At 39.7% G+C, this 20,743-nt stretch overlaps 1 protein-coding gene across 1 annotated transcript in view; it reads right to left on the bottom strand.

Annotated features, from left to right (window-relative positions):
* The window catches only part of TBC1D30 (TBC1 domain family member 30), a gene marked incomplete at its 5' end in the record, with an annotated part of 80,813 nt that extends 63,186 nt beyond the window's left edge, over positions 1 to 17,627 (bottom strand). The window contains 2 exons of the mRNA XM_082667000.1: positions 12,423 to 12,587; positions 17,189 to 17,627. Of these exons, the coding sequence (XP_082523126.1) occupies positions 12,423 to 12,587; positions 17,189 to 17,627 (604 nt within the window). The remainder of the gene's footprint in view (positions 1 to 12,422; positions 12,588 to 17,188) is intronic.
* Positions 17,628 to 20,743: the final 3,116 nt, after the last annotated feature.

Here is a 20,743-nt window from a genome sequence, read left to right as displayed (position 1 = left end):
CAGCAGAAATAATGGCAATAATAGTAAGTAATATGGCCAGACACTGTTCTATAAGCATTTTATATAATTTCACTCAGTTCTCATAACCATGGGTATTATCATCATGTCCCTTTTTTTTTTTTTTTTTTTTTTGTGGTACACGGGCCTCTCACCGCTGTGGCCTCTCCCGTTGCGGAGCACAGGCTCCGGACGCGCAGGCTCAGCAGTCATGGCTCACAGGCCCAGCCGCTCCGCAGCAGGTGGGATCTTCCCGGACCGGGGCACGAGCCCGTGTCCCCTGCATCGGCAGGCGGACTCTCAACCACTGCGCCACCAGGGAAGCCCCCATGTCCCTTTTTTAACTGATGAGAAAAATGAAGCCCAGGGATGTCAAAGAACTTACATGAGACTGCACCTTGAGGAAGTGGCAGAACCAGGATTCAAGCTGTGACAATACAGAGAATGTAAATTTAACACAGTTCTTAGGAAAGCTTAAAAGAGAAAGAGAACTCCCCCTGCTGGCTGTATATACAGTTTTCTTTTGTCACAACTGATAGCAAGGGCACCACCAACCAGGGGAGCCCTGACTGAGTCACCAACCAGTAGAGTGAGTTCCCGCAATGTTTTGTTTTTAACTGAAGTATAGTTGGTTTACAATACTGGGTTAGATTTAGGTGTACATCATAGTGATTCAGTTTTTCGTTTTTTGTTTTGCAGATTATATTCGGCAACACTCTTAACTCTTCCACCTCACTTTGCCCAGCCCTAAGGTTGGGAGTAAACAGAAATCAGATTTAAGTTCTCTTCTAGCTCTAAATTACCATGACTTTGAGATTCAGATGTTTTTCTCTAAAAACCAGTTCTCTCTGTAATGTGCACAAGAAACAGCTACTGTTTTGTTGTTTTCCAAAGCCACAAGAATCTCTCAGGGGCTTCCCTGGTGGCGCAGTGGTTGAGAATCCACCTGCCAATGCAGGGGACACAGGTTCCAGCCCTGGTCTGGGAAGATCCCACATGCCATGGAGCAACTAAGCCCCAAGTGCCACAACTACTGAGCCTGCACTCTAGAGCCCGTAAGCCACAGCTACTGAGCCCACGTGCCACAACTACTGAAGCCTGTGTACCTAGAACCCATGCTCCGCAACAAAAGAAGCCACCACAATGAGAAGCCCGCGCACTGCAACAAAGAGTAGCCCCACTCGCTGCAACTAGAGAAAGCCGGCGCGCAGCAACGAAGACCCAATGCAGCCAAAAATAAATAAATAAATGTATTTAAAAAAAAAAAAGAATCTCTCGGAAGTTAGAGGTTCAAAAGCTATACAGTACTTTCAAATATTTCACAAATTTGCAGTGAGGATAAGAATAAGTAAATTATGACAAAATTAAAAAAAAACTCAGCTGCAAGACACTAAAAGTTTAAAGGAAATGAGAGGAAACTGTTGCTAAAATATGTTGTAAGCAATAAGAACCCAATTTCTTTCACCTAGTCATAGTCTTACTTTAGGGCAGACCACGCTGCTAATTATATATCAAAACAAACCTAAATCGATTATCAATATTAACAAATTTATACCAAAAGTCCCAACTCTGCAACCAAGTTCCAAAGTTAAGGCACATCCACCTTAATCTAAATGCTAACTTGTTTATATGTCAATGATATCTCAATAAAGCTGAAAAAATACTTTCCATCCAGCAAAACAAATGAGCTTATGAAAAAGGAATACATACATCTGGGTTAAGAAGGAAGATTCAAAAAAAATTCCATCGAATTTTGGTCCCCACTAAAATCACACTGAAAAATACAGTTAAGAGATTTTTGTTTATCATAACCCACAAGGACCAAGAAGTAAAAAAAAAAAAAAGCATCAGAGACAACAGCAATAGAATTTTGAAGATGAAAAAACATATGGACAAGTAGAAATTGACTCAGCAGATCCTAGAAAGCCAAATCCCAAAACCGCACGGGAAAGTGGAAATCCAACCTCTATTACACCACATATTCCACAAAAGACTCAGAGACAGGCGGCCAGGCTTCATAAGGAGAATTGGGAGACAGCTGTTGAGAAGCAGTTGGATCCCTATATCCTCTCCCCTACTTCATGAGGCTGGACAATTACTCCTCTTCCATCCCTGCCAAAGACTGAAGGTTTCATTTCTGAAAAGGGGTAAAACAGAGAGTTGGCTGGACAACCAGCTGAGGGCGGGAACCTTACCTAAAACAGAGGGAATCCAGTGACCATATGCACACTGAATACTGAATGCAGAGACCCAGCTCTTAGCTCCATAGACCTTCACCATCCGGGCAGGAAGTCAGAGGACTCTTCCCTGAGGACTCTGACCAGCTCCACAAGAAAAACCTGGAGACACTGACCTGGGGGCCCTATAAGAAAGGGCCCATCCAGATGACACTCCAGTAAAGCTCAAAGTCCACAAGCTCTACTGGGCGAGCTCAGAGTTCAACTCATTCTTTTAGATTCTCACACTTATGAGCAGACAGTCAAGGATCACCGGATATCCGGGGAAAGACTTGAAGTATAACAGCATTTTGAAGGTTTCTTTCCTCCCTGGATAATCTATTTCCTCCAAATTGTTATTTTCTGTTTGTCTGTTTTAGTCTCTATCATTAATATCCTTAGAGCAACAAGGAAATAGATTGCATCTATGAAATAAGAACAGAATACCATATATATGCATGAAATAGTCAACTAACAACTTAAAAAAAAGGTCTCAGTAACAGGAGTGGGAAATAAAGTTGCGATAATCTCTGAGTAAGTAAAGCAAAAACAAGAAAATAAACAACAGATATAGAAAATAAGACAAGACTATTACAGAACTAGTCCAGACGTTCTGACAGCCAAACAATAGAATTCCAGAAAGAGGAAAAATGAAAAAATAAAAGGAGAGAGGAAAAGCATCAAAGAATTAATTCACATAAATTTTTCAGAGCTGAAAGACATAGTTGCCTGATCAAAAGAGCCCGTCTAGACCCAGGCACAGTGGGTGAAAATAGACCCACACCAAGCAACATGATCGTGAATTCCAGAAGACCAAGAACAAAGAAAGATCCCACAAGCTTTCAAAGAGGAAAAACAAACAGTCCAGTACAAAGGATAAGGAATAAGACTCTAGACTTCTCTAGACCAACAATGAAAGCAATAAAACAAGGCGATAAAACAGGTGTAGAAATGCCAATTAAAGCAAGGATATAATAAAGATATTTTCATTCCTGCACAATTTCCAAAAATTTACCTCACAGGCGCCCTTCCTCAAGGAGATATGGGCAATGATATTTTCAAAAAAAGAAAGAAAGAAAACACAGGACACAGGAAGTAACAGATCCAACACAGGAGAAAAACAGAGCCTCCAGGCTGAGAGTGAAGAGAGATCCCAAGATCACGGGTGTGCATCAGACAGGGCACAACCGGCAACAGTTGTGTTGACTGCAGTCAACACAAGATGCTTCCTGCTACTGGACCCTTTTTCTAACTCGAAGTGAGAATGCCCAGGTGAGCTGGTCCAGATTCTCATCTGTGCTTGTTTATCTCACAGTGTGCTGATAAAGTGCCTGTTCTCCACTCCCCTCCATGCCCACAAAAGTGTTCTGCTTGGACCTACTTCTGAGAGAAAGAGCAAGGCCATGTTGGCGAGCTTCAAATCAAAAATAAGCAGCAGTCCACTCCTCCAGCTTAGCTGATCATTCATCAACTAGTCCAAAACACAGCCCTGGCAGATGCCACAGGACCTGCCCTCTGACTCCCCCAGAAGGGGCTCCTGTGAATTCTCTGAGGAACCCAACATCAGACTGTGACCCAGAAACGGTTTGGCTTACCTTTTGAGAGCTTTTCTCTAACAGAGGCAGCAACATTACCCTTTCCCTACACAACTAGGCATGGGTTTGCTACTCAGCTTTTCAAAACTATATGTTGTTTAGGGATATGTACAAGAGGCAGAAAAACTATAAAGAGAAGCGAGGGAATAATTAACACAAACGCAGGGGAGAAAGGAGATTTCAGCCAGGGAGGAACACACAAGGGCTTCTAATGTGCCAGTAATATTTATTACTCAATCTTCATAGGTAGATATCATACATAGATTTTGCTTATTTTTAATATATATACATGTATTAGAATACTCTTCTTTATGGTGATGCATTCTATAATAGATATCTTAAATAGTAAGTGAATTTCTATTTAAATCAGTGATATTGTTTTAATATTGTGGAACACTAAAGGAACCAAAGAAATATTCTTAAAATTTTTATGCCTATAAATGTGAAAGTTTACGTGAAATGGGCAAATTGTATGTAATTTACCAAAGCTGATATAAAAAGAAATAGAAAATACAAATAATCCTATAATTTTTTAAGTTGTCATAATTTAAAACCTTCCTATGAAGGAAACTTCAGGCCCAAATATTTTACCAGTAAATTCTACCAAACTTTTATGAAAGAAATAATTCCAGTCTTATACAATCTCTTCCAAAGAATGGAAAAAGAGGGTACTCTGTAACTTCTTTTATGAGACTCCCAAAACTTGACAAGAGCATTACAAGAAAGGGAAATTATAAGCTAATCTCACTCATGAACATAGCCATAAAAAATCATAAACAAAATATTAGCAAATCAAATCTAGCAATGTATATATGTATGTACATATACATATTGTGTGTGTGTATATATGTGTATATATTCATGTGTATATTATATGTGTGTGTGTATATATATATATACATATATAAATATATATAATGACCTAGGTAGGATTTTTTTCAAGAATACAAAGTTGTTTTAAAATTCAACAAAAATATAAAATTCAACATATTATCTCAATATAGCAATAAAGTATGTGATAAAATTCAGCATCTTAGCAAATTGAACAAGAGAATTTTCTTAATTTGATAAAGGATTTCTACAGAAAACTTTCAGCAAACATTGTACTTAATGGTGAAATGATAAAAAGAAAACTTTCCTTCTGAGGTTGTACACGAGACAAAAATTCTCATCTTATTTTCACTACTTCTATTCAAGATTAAACCGGAGGTCCTAGCCAGTACATAAGACGAGAAAAATAAACGAAAGGATGGTAAAGAAATCCATAAAACTGACAGTATTCACAGATGATAAAGATTATATACTTAGAAAAAACAAATGATTTTACAGATAAATTATTAGAATCAAGAAAAGGAAAAGTAAGATTACTGGATATAGTACCAATATGCAGATAACAATCATACTTCTATGTACTAGAAACAAATAGAAAATGAATTTCTTAAAAGATACCAATTTAAAATAGCATCAAGAAAACTCAATTACCTAAGAATATAGTAAAAAGATATGTAAGACCTCTGCATAGAAAACTGTAAAATATTATTCAAATAAATTTGAATAATAATTTTAAATACCATAGTTATGGATTGGAGGACCCAACATTGTAAAGTTGTCAATTCTCCCCTAAAAGCCAATAATAAGCAAAACAGTCCTGAAGAAGAACAAGATGTAAGAACCTACACTATCAGAGAGTAAGAGTTATTATAAAGTGCAGTAATTAGGGCTTCCCTGGTGGCGCAGTGGTTGAGAGTCCGCCTGCCGATGCAGGGGACACAGGTTCGTGCCCCGGTCCGGGAAGATCCCACATGCCGCGGAGCGGCTAGGCCCGTGAGCCACGGCCGCTGAGCCTGCGCGTCCGGGGCCTGTGCTCCGCCACGGGAGAGGCCACAACAGTGAGAGGCCCGCGTACCGCAAAAAAAAAAAAAAAAAAAAAACCAAAACAGTGCAGTAATTAAGACAGTGTTGCACTGGCTCAAGGATAGACAAATAAAACAATAAAATAGGATAAGAGACCCCAAATAGACCCACACACATATAGAAATTTATATAAAAATCTCACCACAGAGCAGTGGTAAAAGGATGGTCTCTGATAAACCGTGCTGATTCAATTAGATGTCCACATGGACAAAAATGAATTTTTTTTTTCTGGACAAAAATGAAATTTGACTCCTTTCTCATTTCATGTGAACAAAATGAATCAATTTTAGGTGGCTTTTGATCTGAAAACAAAACAATAAAGCTTCCTGAAAATATAATGGGAGAACAGAAAGCACCAGCTATAAAGGCAGGACTGGTTACCTAACCTGTGGGACCCCTTGTTCAAAAATCACTAAGAAAAGCAACAGCAGAGCATTAAACCAATTGTAGGGCCCTGATGAGCATGGGCCCCAAGTGACTGCACAGATCACATGCCCGTGAAGCTGGCCCTGCAAGAAGCTAAAAGACTAGTAAATTGGACTAAATAAAAACTAAGAATTCTTGTTCATCAAATGACACTCTTTTTTTTTAAAACTGTTCCATCTCCTTTTATTACAATCCTGTCCTTGTGTTCCAGAATGAATAACTATTTAATACACACACCACTCCTATAATTGATCTTAACAGCCCCAATTCTTTCTCAGTATATTAAATCAAAAGGAAAAAATCAAAAAAAAGAAAAATCACCTGGTTTAGTACATCCCAGGAACAGCACCTTTACTAAACAACAGGAAACGAAACATGCCAGAAGTCTGACCAAACATACAAAGCCGCAGGTGAGATGCCTGATAGGAAAGGATGACTCCCAATGGAATGTTCATAGATGCCCTCTAGATGACACTCTTAAGAGAGTGAAAATGCAAGCCAAAAAAGTGGGAGAAAGTATTTGCATCACATGTATCTGACAAAGACTCATATTCAGAATACATAAAGAATTCCTACAAATCTATAAGAAAAAGGAGACAATCCTTTTCTTAGGAGACAATTAGTCATTAAACACATGAAGAGGTGCTGAACCACGTTAGTAATCAGCAAAATGAAAATGAAAATCACGCAGCCACTAAAACACTCACTAGAAGAGTTAAAATTTAAAGGACAACACAAACACCAATTGTTGGCCACTCCAAATCTGCCTTTTCCTGTTGGTTTTTTTTTCCCCATGGCACTTATCACCTTAACCCCTTCTTACATACATTTAAAAAAGGGTTGAGTCTTAGTAAGCACGTGACCCAACTAGGTCGAGGAAAGTAAATTATGGGACTTTCTGGAGCTACGGAAAAAGATGTTCTTTCTGGTACGTTTGCTGATTCGGAGCTGCTGTTGGCCATTTTGGTGTTGTCCAATACAGAGGAAAGCACAGCTAAGAGATGAAGTCATATTCTTAAAGATACTCTCTGAGCACCTGTATTTACCTGATTTAGCTACACCTGAAGGCACATCCTTGGACTTTTAATTATGTAAGCCCATCAACTTCCTTTATTGCTTAAATCAGTTTGAGTTGTGTTTCTGTACTCACAACTGAAAGGAGATTCATCACTATTACAATGTGGTGACAAAATAAAATGGTAGACTGAAAAGTAGTGCATTAATCATTCAAAATTATGTTTATGATAATTTATGCCAATGGCACCAGCTTATAATATGTTACATGAAAAAGGCAGGATACAGAAATATTATACAGTACACCGACTTTGGAAAAACTTCATATTAAAAAACCACTTGAGGGCTTCCCTGGTGGCGCAGTGGTTGAGCGTCCGCCTGCCATTGCAGGGGACACGGGTTCGTGCCCCGGTCCGGGAGGATCCCACATGCTGCGGAGCGGCTGGGCCCGTGAGCCATGGCCGCTGAGCCTGCGTGTCTGGAGCCTGTGCTCCGCAACGGGAGAGGCCACAACAGTGGGAGGCCCACATACCGCAAAAAAAAAAAAAAAAAAAAAAAAAAAAAAAACCACTTGAATAAAAATTCAAAAACATTAAGAGACTGTCTTTAGAAAATGGTTTTTCCTCTTCTTTTTACACTTCTGTATTTTCCAAAGTTTCCTTACTATTATATTTTAACATTTTTTGTTGAGATATTATTCACATACCATAAAATTCACCCTTTTAAACTGTACAATTTAGTGACTTTTAGTACATTCACAGAATTGTGCACATCACCACTATCTGACAGCACAACATTTTCATCACCCCAGCAAGAAACCCATGCCGTTAGCAGTCATTTCCTATTCTCCCTACCCGCAAGCCCTGGCAATGACTAATTTACTTTCTGTTTCTATGGATTTGTCTATTCTGAACATTTCAAATAGAATCATACAGTATGTGGACTTTTGTGCTTAGCATCATGTTTTCAAGGGTCATCCATGTTGTAACATGAATTAGTAACTTCATTCCTGTTTATGGCTGAATAATATTCCATCATATGGATGTATCACATTTGTTTATCCATTCATCCATTGACAGACATTCAGGTTGTTACCATTTTTTGGCTATTATAAAAAAAAACTGCTATGAACATTCATGTACCCATTTTTGTGGGGATATACATCTCCAATTCTCTTGGGTAAATACCTAGGAGTAGATGGCTGGTTAGGTGCATTACTTTTTATAATTTTTTAAAAAACAATGAGAATTGTTTCTTAGTGGAAAATGTTGAATGCCAGTGATACCAAACTCAGCATCACACAAATTCCTTCTTCTGCCGCAGAGGACAAGGTACTACTGTAGAGAAGAGACCCATAGAAAAAGAAGAACAAAGGCCACTCACTGTTTGACAAAAGTATCAGTCTCTTCCAGGCATTTATGATAGCAAGATTTAATTACATTATCAGGATGCCAGGGTGAACACATTAATAAAATGAGTCTATAAGCTGCCTAAAATTCCTGTACTTAGAGACCAGACTAAAATAAAGATAATACTTCCATTTACATTCACGTTTTTTTCATGCTTTTCTCTTTTCACAGTTTTCCAATCACCACTAGATTGGAATCATCTAGATCAATCACTTGATCTATAACACCTTTCACAAACTCAACCAGCAGAACAAACATTTAATACACCAATGCAGAAAACTGTAGAACTAGGCAACGCTGATCATTAAGATGGCCTCCCTTCTGTTTTCAGGAAAAATAGCTACACCACGGGATAAGCAAACTACTTAAAAATCTTATCATCAGAATCAAACTCCCGGCCAAATATTCACCTTATTCTTCCCATCATCTTAATGCCTTTGGGTAGATTTTCCTGCACACCACACTACATTTGTTCCATAATCCAGATGGCCAAGAAAAGATATTTACTTCACGTGCCAACTGAGCTAAAGCAGTATATTCTAATAAACCTGAAACTCTGTATTACATCCTTCGTATGTTACAAATTTCTTATTGCTCCAACAGTAATCCAGTATTAGAGAAGTATCAATCTAATTGCTAAGAAAAAGCAGACCCCTCTTATGTTTACGGTCTAAAGAGTGAAGTTTTGAGATACCTATCTTCAAATTCCTTCTCAACCACTAGGCAAATTACCTCAACTTTCTGAATCTCAATTTCCCAATAAAATGTGCCTAAAGACAATATACTTTGGGAATTGCTATGAGAGATAAAACCAACACTTTCGCATAAAGCACATACTTAGTGAAGAGTAGCTGCTGATACTATTCTTATTATTCATTTTAAGATTAATATTGAAGTGGTTATACTATGGTTACCCTTAGATAAACGGTAAAATTTACGGGAAAAATCTGCTGTGCTATAAGGCAAATATTGATCCTGCTCTTATTCTCACCCGTTTGAAAATAAAGGGATTCTGCCGTAAGGCTTGGTGTAGAAAATCAAAAAGTCTAAGCAGTTACATCACCTGTGTTAGAAATAGAAATGATCTAGTCATTTTGTTTCACACTTTCTGAATCATCATCCACTTGTGATTCTTATTTCAAAATTAATATATCCCCTTCGGGGTATCAACAGGAAATAATCCATTTTAATAAAAGATTAAAATTGTTTAATTCTATAATATGACCCTGTTTTTGTAAACCTAACAACAATAAAAATATTTCATGTATATGTAAAAAAAATTGTTTAATTCTACAGCGTGTTATAAAAGGGAAAAAGTCACTTATAGAAAGAATCATAAGCACTGAATCCATATGGAGGGGAAAACAGGGGTTATCTGACTTTTGCACATTAAATGCAAACAATTCAACACATATGCTGTATTGCAATGCATCACTGACAGTCACTACTAAACTGAAAGTTCAGTGACTAATCTAATTAAACATATTTGTTATTAGTTGACTGAGGAAAGAGGACAAATGGGTAAGTACTGGAATCAGGCATTTAGTCACTAAACATCTAACCTCTGGGGCTTCTCTGGTGGTGTAGTGGTTAAGAATCCGCCTGCCAATGCAGGGGACACGGGTTCGAGACCTGGTCCGGGAAGGTCTCACATGCCGTGGAGCAACTAAGCCCGTGCCACAACTACTGAGCCTGCGTGCTAGAGCCCGCGAGCCACAACTACTGAGCCCATGTGCCACAACTGCTGAAGCCCACGTGCCTAGAGCCCGTGCTCTGCAACAAAAGAAGCCACGAAAATGAGAAGCCCGTGCACCGCATCGAAGAGTAGCCCCAGCTCGCCACAACTACAGAAAGCCCACGCGCAACAACGAAGACCCAATGCAGCCAAAAATTAATTAATTTTTTTTAAAATCTAACCTCTGGAGTTCTCAAATGGATAAATAACCATTTAGTCAAATTTCTAACAATGTCTACATCATAATACTTTATCACATGATGAGAATGATAATTCTAATACACTGTTATTTCTTAATTCAACAAAAAATTCTGTTCCATTTAATAGAGTCTTATTACCCAGGTGAAAACTGAAATCCAAGGAAAGGAGCCATTAACCCCCATATTCTCTGACATGCAAAACTCTGGACTTAAAGAGACAAAAATCTAAAATACATAGGAATGCTGCACCCACAAATCCACAAATTAAATTGGGGGCGTGTGGACACATTTTTCTAAAAAGACATAAAAGCCAGTCCTTTCATCAGTCAAGCAAAGTGAAACTCTAAACGATTATCAGTCTCTGGTACTTACCAGCCTGTGATCCTGTGCTAGCCTGACACTCCTCTCTGTCTCCTGACACTGGCTCCAACGCCCCCCCTTATACTTTCCCACACATCCAAATCCATGCATTTACCACTTTGTGCTTTTAACTTCTGGTACAAACAATAATAATGGGAAGATGAAAACACAGTTGAGAAGAGAAAAATCAAAACATTTCAAAATAAAAAGGGAAAATAATACCATTTTTACTGGACGCTAGTGAAATCAACCAGAATCCATGGAAAAATATCAAATACTTATAACACACGACAACTTTTTGTATACATACACATATATAGATATACATGTACTATATGCTATACATGTATATCTATATATGTACACGTATATCTATATATCTCTACCCTCCTTCTCTACCTATTTCAGACAAGTGTCTGGCTCTGCAGAAAACCCTATTCAAAACCAGTCTACTCAATTATATTCCTGCTTCTTGTATGGACTATTACATCATTATAACAATAAGAAGTATTCCGTTTAATACACATTAGGTTGAAACCTTCCTCAGTAAACAGCATAATAATAATTTGGGGATAACAGTGATATAATAAAAGGAGAGGAAGCAAACAGTATTTTCTTTTAATAACAAACGTAAGAATGGAATTTAAGTCATTAATTTTATTATCTGAAGCTAATCAAGCCCTAAAAATTGTTTTATGAAAACAGACACATCTTCATTTGGAATTAAAAAAAAAAAAACTCTAGTAAGTGTCACTTTACATACAAAATGTGACAGGGTAAAGGAAAAAGAAAAGGCAACTTTCACATGCACCTAAAAAGCTGCCACGGGCATTCTGTCAAAACACATTATCGTGCCTCTGTTTACCATACCTGTTCTGCCACGCTGCATGTTAATAAAAAATAAAAAACAAAAATAGGGAAACATTAGCAGAATAAAACATAAAACTCTTGCATGGAGAATTAAAAAATCAATTCACAAGCTTTTATATCCAGTATCTAACATGGATTAGTAAGTTAATATTTTGTTTTTAACTCAGTTAATAAACCATGCATCTCTTACTTATGAATGGATTACCCACGAGACAGGTTTAATTTGTTAAACTATGTTGTCCTTTTCGGATTTCAGAGCAAGTTGTAAGATCCTGTTCCAAGAGTCTCCTTCTTTTAAATCAATTGTTTAATTCACTTATTAGAGCAACACAGCATAAGAAAGTAGAGACATGCCTTTTAGGTTGTGTCTCTTTGCTGCTGTTTTAAAAGTAAAGATTTTAGTCATTATGTAGCATCAGGCAAAAATAACCATTGTCAAAGTGAAGTGCTACCTCAAATCTATAATAATAAAACTAACTACATTGTAACATCAGACATGTAATATACATTTTAACTGAAAAATACAGGAAGCTGTCTGAGTTGTTCATCGTTCTTAGTTCTGAAGGTATAGACTTCCATTTAAAACTTCTCAATACATATATTCAAAAGCATAATGACTACTGACGTGGCTTCACTAACATTCCGGTCCCACGTGGCAAAAGGGCTTACCCCAATCCAGCACTTACTTCTCTTCTGAGACACAGCCTGCAAGCACGCCGTCACAACATCGCAGTTCCTCTGTACTTTGTGCACAAGCCTATCTTTCTGCTTCAGCTGCCGAAGTAATTTCGCCGACTGAATGCCAATCCTGTACTTTAGCTCTCGAAGGATCATCTTCAGTTCATTTGTGTCTATCAGTAAAGAAAAAGGAAAATAGAACAATAAATACCCTGAGAGGAATACAAATTCCAATGTGATACCAATCATGAGAAAAATCTCTGGAACAACCATTTAAACCAAGTAATCCTGGATTCTCAGCCAGGATTACATGTAAACATTCAGCTGAAAGATTCTGATGAAATAAGTCACTCATCTGTTAATATTTCTTGCCCTGTCCATGCAAAGACTGTAAGATAATTTTATTCTTGAGGCTACTTGTAACATGTAAGCAAAGACTCTTATGATATCCAGCTCTGGTTTCAAATTTGTTTCATTGCCTTAAAATTGGCATTTTTTTTTTTTTTTTTTTTCGGTACGTGGGCCTCTCACTGTTGTGGCCTCTCCCTTCGCGGAACACAGGCTCCGGACGCGCAGGCTCAGCGGCCATGGCTCACGGGCCCAGCCGCTCCGCGGCATGTGGGATCTTACCAGACCGGGGAACGAACCCGTGTCCCCTGCATCGGCAGGCGGACTCTCAACCACTGCGCCACCAGGGAAGCCCGGCATGTATTTTTTTCTATCATTAAAGTGCTCAGACGGTAAGCTTACAGAAAAAGAATCTTTAGTCTGTTAAATCAATGATAAATCTAACAGCTGATAACAAATGTTTTTTAAAAGCACTCACTTTTGTAAATGATCAAAGTAATATTACCACATTTTCTAATATAGATAAATGTAGTGATAATGGTTTTGTTTTAAATATACAGCCTTCCCATAGCTTGACATTGAGTACAACATTTCATTTTCAAATATGGTAGAAAATATGTCCTTCAAACAGATAAGTAAAAGACAGTTCGCATCTATAAAACTAATATTCTCAACAGCAGTTTTTCTACAAATGAAAAAAGACTTGGGAATCAGAAGTGACCACAACATCTATATGAATAATCATTACAATTGGGGAGTTTTGTTTGTCATACTGCATATTAGTATGACTAATGTCGCACTTCATTAGTCACCATACTGTGACCTGTCAGGCAGGCAAAGCCTTCCACTTGGCGTGGCACAGGCTAGGCCCTCATTAGGGGTCCTGTGTGGGGTTTGGATCTACTCATTTTGAAAGGGATTTGGAGAAACTAGAGAGGATCAGAAGAGAACAAAAGAAGTGTGCAAAAGTAAGAAAAACATTCCAGAGATCACAGGAAGTGAACTGTCGGGGTCTGTGTCAGAGAAGTGGGTGAGGGTTGCTTTAACAGCCGTCATACTGGATTGACCTCATTATGGAAAATGCATTTGACCTTGAGTTAAAAAGAATTGCCTTTGGATCAATCCACTTATCTGTGTGATCTCAGGCAAGGCAGTGCTCCAAGTCTCAAATTCTACAAGATTATTCTGAAAAACAGATGTGAATAGCCTTTATAAACATTAATATAAAGAGCACTAAAGTAAGAATAAGTAATTACTGTTAGGAAGAAAAAAACAGCCAGCTATTTCTCTCACCTTGAGTTCAAATGTGGTGAGATATAATGAGAAGTAAGAACACACTTAGGTTAATTGAAAACAGTTGGGTTCTGAGGATGATTAAAGGTGGAATCGAGCAACAAGAAGACACCAGAGACCCTTCAATCCCAGATTCCTTCAAATAGAGCAAATTCGAATGTTTAAAGTTTTTCCCTCTATTAACAGAAACAAAAGGGACAGGGATATCATCATCTTATATTCAAATTACACTTTCCTTCCACAAAAGAGTCATTTTCGGTGACTCTTCAGATACCTAGAGCTCTATGATTTTCTGAATGATATGTACTGTCCAATGTAGGAAAAATCTTCAGAGTTGAACTTGAAAATGTCTTTTACAGCAACATGTGCTGGTATATAAATATCTGGAAGACAGAAATAAGGTCTGCTTTATCTTTATTATGTCCCACAGCATCAGCCATAGCTCCTAACACAGTGTTCAATAAATGAGGAAAAATGAGATCATCAACTGACAAACTGAACAATTTCCTCTTTAAGGAATTCCAGTGTATATAATAATAAAAACAATATCTAACATTTACTGAGCACTTCACACCCATTAACTTACATAATTCTCACTACAGCCCTATGAAGTAGTAGCATTTTCTTTTACTGAAGTATAGCTGATTTACAATATTGTATTGTAATTGTAATATTGTATTGTATTGTAATACAATATTGTATTAGTTTCAGGTATACAGCAAAGTGGTTCAGTTATATATATTTTTAGATTCTTTTCCATTATAGGTTATTACAAGATACTGAATATAGTTCCCTGTGCTATAGAGTAAATCCTTGCTGTTTATCTATTTTATATATAGTAGTGCCTATCTGTTAATCCCATACTCTTAATTTATCCCTCCCCACCCCCTTTCCCCTTTGGTAACCATCAGTTTGTTTTCTGTGTGTGTCTGTTACTCTTTTGTAAATAAATTTATTTGTATTATTTTTTTAGATTCCACATATAAGTGACATAATATTTTTTTTCCTCTGCCTGACTATGAAGTAGTAGTATTATTATCCCTATTTGTAGGTGAGGAAAATGAGACTCAGAGAGGTTAAAGAGCTTGCCCAAGGTCACACAATTAGTAAGGAACAGCGGCAGGATATTAACTCAAGCTAACTCCAAAGTTCAGGCCCTTAATGACAACAGTGAAAAGAGTGCCTAGATTTCCTGAGAAACCATTTTGGTGCCTCACATAAATAAACAACCCACGCATGCTGAATATCTAAATAGGTGCTACAACAAAATCCGTATCAGAGGGAAGAGCAAATTAATACACAGGTTATCTACATTATAGAGTCTTAACTACATATTATGTTAGGAGGGATATTTTTTTGACCCTGAAAACAATCAAATAACCTAATAAGCTGTAAAATAATTTAAGTAGACAGCTGTTTCCATTACCTGATTCCTTATTCTTAGTACTCTAATGATGTTTATCGATGAAGGAAAAGGGATATATGTGTGTGTTTGCGTGTGTAGGGCTATCATAATATGGCATCATGTACATTCTAATAGGGTCGACTACAAGGAAAGAAGAGATCAGCAGATAGCTAACCATGCAGAAAGACTGAGACTTGGGCAAAACTGACTCTTACAGGTCTTATGAATGATTAGTAGAGTGGTCGCTTATTTGAAATCTGTATTTCCAAAGCTGTACTGTGACGTCTTCCCTAAACTTTAGCTTGCCAAATTTCCTCTTCCAAAAGGAAATCACTAATCCACAAAATTCTCTCCGTAATGAAAAGTAAATAACCTTGTAAAAAACAGAAAGCCAAATCATAAGTCTTCAAAACTGATTCTGAAAGAACTATTACCCTGCAGAACTCTTGGCATAAACACCCTGAGAACAGCCAAATAATTGTATAAAATTAAACAGCACAACTCCAGCTAAAGTCCCAGGTGGGGCGTGGGGGGGGGGGGTGGAAGCCATTTGTAACAATCAGCTGGGGAAAAAATCCTCACCAGGAAGCCAAAAGAGGAAGCTGAAAGCTGTTTACACAGATTTCAGAAAGCAGGGAAATTTATTCCTTTTCTAGTTAGGTTCCACCCCACCCCCACCCCCACCCCATCCCCGCACCAGCTGGACTGACTTTACAAATAGGAGACAGGAGACCCATCCATAGTAGTCTTGTTCCTCCCTTTCCTGGTAATTTACCACAAGGACATTAACTCAAGAAACGTTATGGTGGCTTAGCATGTTTTTCCACACCTGACTTCATTTTGTAAATTGAGGTCTTGATATATCTATACAAAAAGACAACTGTAATAACTGTGTCAGTGCCTGAAAGGAAATCTATTATGAACAGCTGAGGAAAAAAAAATCTCAATTAGGACAGAGCATCAGAGTCTGATAACAAAAGAAACCAAATTAGCCTCTCCCCCCAAAGCCAAGGCCCTTTTGGGATCGACCTCTCCAACTGAAGGTACTGGTAGTTAAATGCTGTGATAATGACAACGCCCTAGGGCCCTCCACTAATCCTCCATCCAAGGGGGAAAAAAAATCCACCTAGTGAGCTTCTTGAAACCAGACGTTCTGCGAAATGGATTTCACACGTTCTGCTTAGAAACTGCATTACTGAATTATTCTGCCTCACTAGTTAAACACTCTCCCAGTGGTGTGGCCAAGGAAGGTGGATGTAAAATAAAATTTTTAAAAAGTGGATTTTGTTTTTTTTTTTAAACCAGCCCCAAGAGTCGCCTCTATTCTCCCAGGGCCCTCTAGATAACTTCAGATAGACAAATCGGAAACTCCAAACCTGTCTTAACAGCTGTTCTGGTGAAATTAGAACCTGGACTGCCTCTCCCCTTGGGCCTCCACAAACACAAGGAGGATGGGGGACGGGGGGAGGGGGAGGCCCGTTGGTACCATTCCGATAACTGATGCTTCACTCGACAACTCGAGAAGGGATGGGGGTACAATAAGAACTCAGTCATGAATCCGTGACACTGTGGCCAGCCGTGCCAGGTCAAAAGAGACGTCCCAAACTTAACATCTGGGCGCAAGGCCCATCAGCACAGGTGCGCGCTGGTGAGCCGGAGAGCGCGGACTGTCCCAGCGGGGGCGCGGCTCCGGGAAGCTTCCCGGGAACCCCCTCCCCCGGTCCTCACCTTTCTGCCACAGGTACTGCATCTGGTGCCGCTGACTCGGCCGCTCCTGCAGCTCCTGTAGCACACGGGAGTCGCCGGCGCCGCCGCGGCCGCCCACGAACACGTCGGAGCCCGAGGCCTCCGTGGAGCTGTCGAGGCTGTCTCGGCGCCGCTGGCGGCCCCAGGGCCCGCGGCCCCCGCCGGCCGCCTCCTCCTCCTCCGTGCAGCTGTACAGCTCGGTGAGCAACCCGCTCACCAGGGACGCCGTGCAGCTGCCCCGGGGCTCGCCGGGCTCCGGGTCCTCCTCGCCTTCCCAGGAGTCCCTGGAGCCCCGCGCTCGCTCCGCCGGGGGCGCCCCTCGCAGGTTTACAACCAGGGGCGCTCTGGGGCCCGCGTCCTCCAGCCTCACCTCAGGCTGCGGGAGCCCCGTCCGGCCCCCGCCGGCGGGCAGGACCTCCATGGCTCCCGCCGCTCCTCCCGCCGTTCCTCCCGCGGCGCCACGCCGCGCCGGCCAGTTCCGGGAGGAGGCGCGGCCTCAGCCCCACCGGGGGTGTCCTGGGCCGGGCGCAGCGCCAGCGGCCTCCGGATACCCCAAGCGCCCGACCTCCCCCCGGGTCTGTACGCGCGGCGCCGCCCTTCGGCCCCGGGCGGGGAGGATAGGGCGGCGGCCACGCCGCTCGATAACTGGGGACACCTGCAGCAGGTGAGCCCAGCCTACGCCCGGGAGCGATCTCTGAAGAGCGTCCAGGAGCAGGATGTGGCCAGAACGAATCAGGATGAAGCTTTTAGCCCGGAGGGGGAAGGTCGCTCTGGCTGCTGCCACCTTCACGTTTATGAACGTGATTAACTCAAAAAGAGGGCAGCTGTAGCATCCTATTCAGCCACCGGCTCGAAATAGTGCCGGTTCTAAGCGCCCATCAATAGGCCGAGGCCGGGAGCTCCCTCCTTCACCTACTCCGGGCACAATGCCCAGCCCTTCTCACCTTCCCACCTGATCTGGGCGCCTTTAAAGGCTTTCTTAGTTTAGTTTCTGACAATAACTTTTCTGAAGACCTGGCATATACTTGAGATTTAATAACGCTGTGAACTTTTTTCCTTCGGTGACAGATCAAGTACTGGATTAAAATCAACTAATGCCCTGACGCAAGACCTAACAGAGAATGAGGATTTAATACGTGTCATGAGAAGGCAAAACTAATAAATTGATGCAGCTGATTCTATCAGTAAAATCAAAGTTTACCTGATCTCCTAAGAGATGTATCTTTACCCTGCACCTCAATGGAAGAACTGGGTGCCCCTCCACTGTAGATATTTTTGTGAATTTAGTAATAATTGTCAATGTTTTTGAGCACTTTTTGTGTGCCAGGCACTGTTCTGAGTTCTTTGCATGAATTATCTCATTTAATTCTCACTTTAACCCTATAAAGCAGTAAGCACTATTTTTTTATTGAGGCATAATTGACCTATAACATTATATTAGTCTCAGGAGTACAACATAATGATTCGATATTTGTATATGTTGCAAAATGATCACCACAATATGTCTAGCTCACATATGTCACCATATAGTTACAAAGGTAAGTACTATTTTTTCCTCACTTTTCAGATGAGGGGGCTGGAGCACAGAGAGGCTGAATAACTGCCAATTTACAAAGAATAAAGTAAACTTTCTTTAAAGCTTAAAGTGTTTGGTTTTAGTACAGATGCGTATATATTTGTCTATCTCCTAATGCTATTAAATACTTGACATATTTTTTAAAGGAACAGCAGAGCACCTAGTGAACAATGGTGGTACTTTTTGTTCAACACACTTTTTACTTTTCAAGGCACTTTCATAATAGAGCCTGTAGAAACCTGGTGTCCCTTGGCATCACCACCAAAATACATGTAAACGTAGAGTGAGACCAATAGGACCCTTTCAGAAACTGAAGTTACTATAAGGGAAGCAGAAGTTTTATAACTTTTCCTTTATGTATCCAGAATTTAAAATTATACTAGAAATAGTATTCTATGGTTTTGTAACTGTGTTAACTACTACTGTATCCATTTAACTTTAAAATGTATGCAGTAGAAGGAATGGAATTATTTGTTATTTTATTGTTGTTTTGTTTTTTGAGGTTTGGTTTTTTTTTTCTGTTGTCACCAGCATTGAATACAGTCCTGAAGTCTTTCCTTCAGATGTCAAACTTTGCAACAAGCAGGACTTAAACAAAGGGAAACGCTGAAATTGGATCTCTTTTCTTAGTTGACTTCCCAGCTCTTTCTCTCTATCTCCAGTAAGAGATGTGATAACTACTAGTCTTCAGCACAATTCATATCTCGGGTATCACTATCAGGACCTATAAAGAAACTCAAAGTTAGCTGAAATGAATGGTGAAAGAGGCCAGGAAAAACAGTAGGTCATTGACAGTCAACATTTCTAAATTAATCAAACTCCAAAATCATCTCCTGTTACCCATCATTACCAAATCACCTGACGACAGAAAATTGGCAAAATAAAAACTAACAAGGAAAGCAGATTCAAAGTCCTTTGCCCTTGTTGGAACGATCTTGGCCCAGATATCCACGTGACTCCTCTCACCAGCTGAGGTCTCTGTTTAAATGTCATCTTCAGGACTTCCCTGGTGGCGCAGTGGTTAAGAATCCGCCTGCCAATGCAGGGGACATGGGTTTGAGTCCTGGTCTGGGAAGATCCCACATGCCGCGGAGCAACTAAGCCCGTGCGCCACAACTACTGAACCCGTGCTCTACAACAAGAGAAGCCACTGCAATGAGAAGCCCACGCACCACAATGAAGAGTAGCCCCCCCTTGCTGCAACTAGAGAAAGCCTGCGCGCAGCAACAAAGACCCAACTCAGCCAATAAATAAATAAATTTAAAAAAATAAAATAAAATGTCATCTTCTCAGTGGATCCTTCCTAACCGCCCTATTTAAAATTGTAGCTCCCTAACCCCCAGTATTCCCTTCTTCCCCCTCCTTGTTCTCTTTTCTTCCATAACACTCACCACCTTCCAACATATTATGCCATCTATGGACTTATTTTATTCTCTGTCTTCTTCCACTAAAATATAAACTCCTGAAGGCAGGAATTTTTGTCTCCTTTGTTCACTGATGTATGCCCACCACCTAGAACAGATGCTAGCACATTATATGTACTCAATAAATATTTGTTGAATTAATTAACTGAATGAATAATATGAAAACTAGAGAAAAGATCAACCAATTACCTACTTTCCTAAGAAAAGTGAGTTCCATTAAACAGAGTCCTAGAAGAGGTGTTGGCAAAGAGCAGCCCATTTTTGTACCCTACATTACTGCTGCCCGGTGATGGGATGGTCCCCAATGAGTTCCCTAGAGGTCTGAAGCCAACTAATTGGATATGAGAGGGAACCATTGGCCTGACAGAATATGATTTCAAACTGATCACGACTAATTAATAGCTTAAAGTAAATTTACTATGGTTAACTATGCTACTAATAATAATCAGCATTTTAATTTGTTTGGAACTTTAGTTTTAATATTTAAATAATTATTAATTCTTTGTATCAGATATATGGTCCAATATTGCATTATAT

Source organism: Grampus griseus, assembly GCF_964374135.1.
Source record: "Grampus griseus genome assembly, chromosome: 11".
NCBI classification, from domain to species: domain Eukaryota; kingdom Metazoa; phylum Chordata; class Mammalia; order Artiodactyla; family Delphinidae; genus Grampus; species Grampus griseus.
This window is presented reverse-complemented; position numbering and strand designations above follow the sequence as displayed.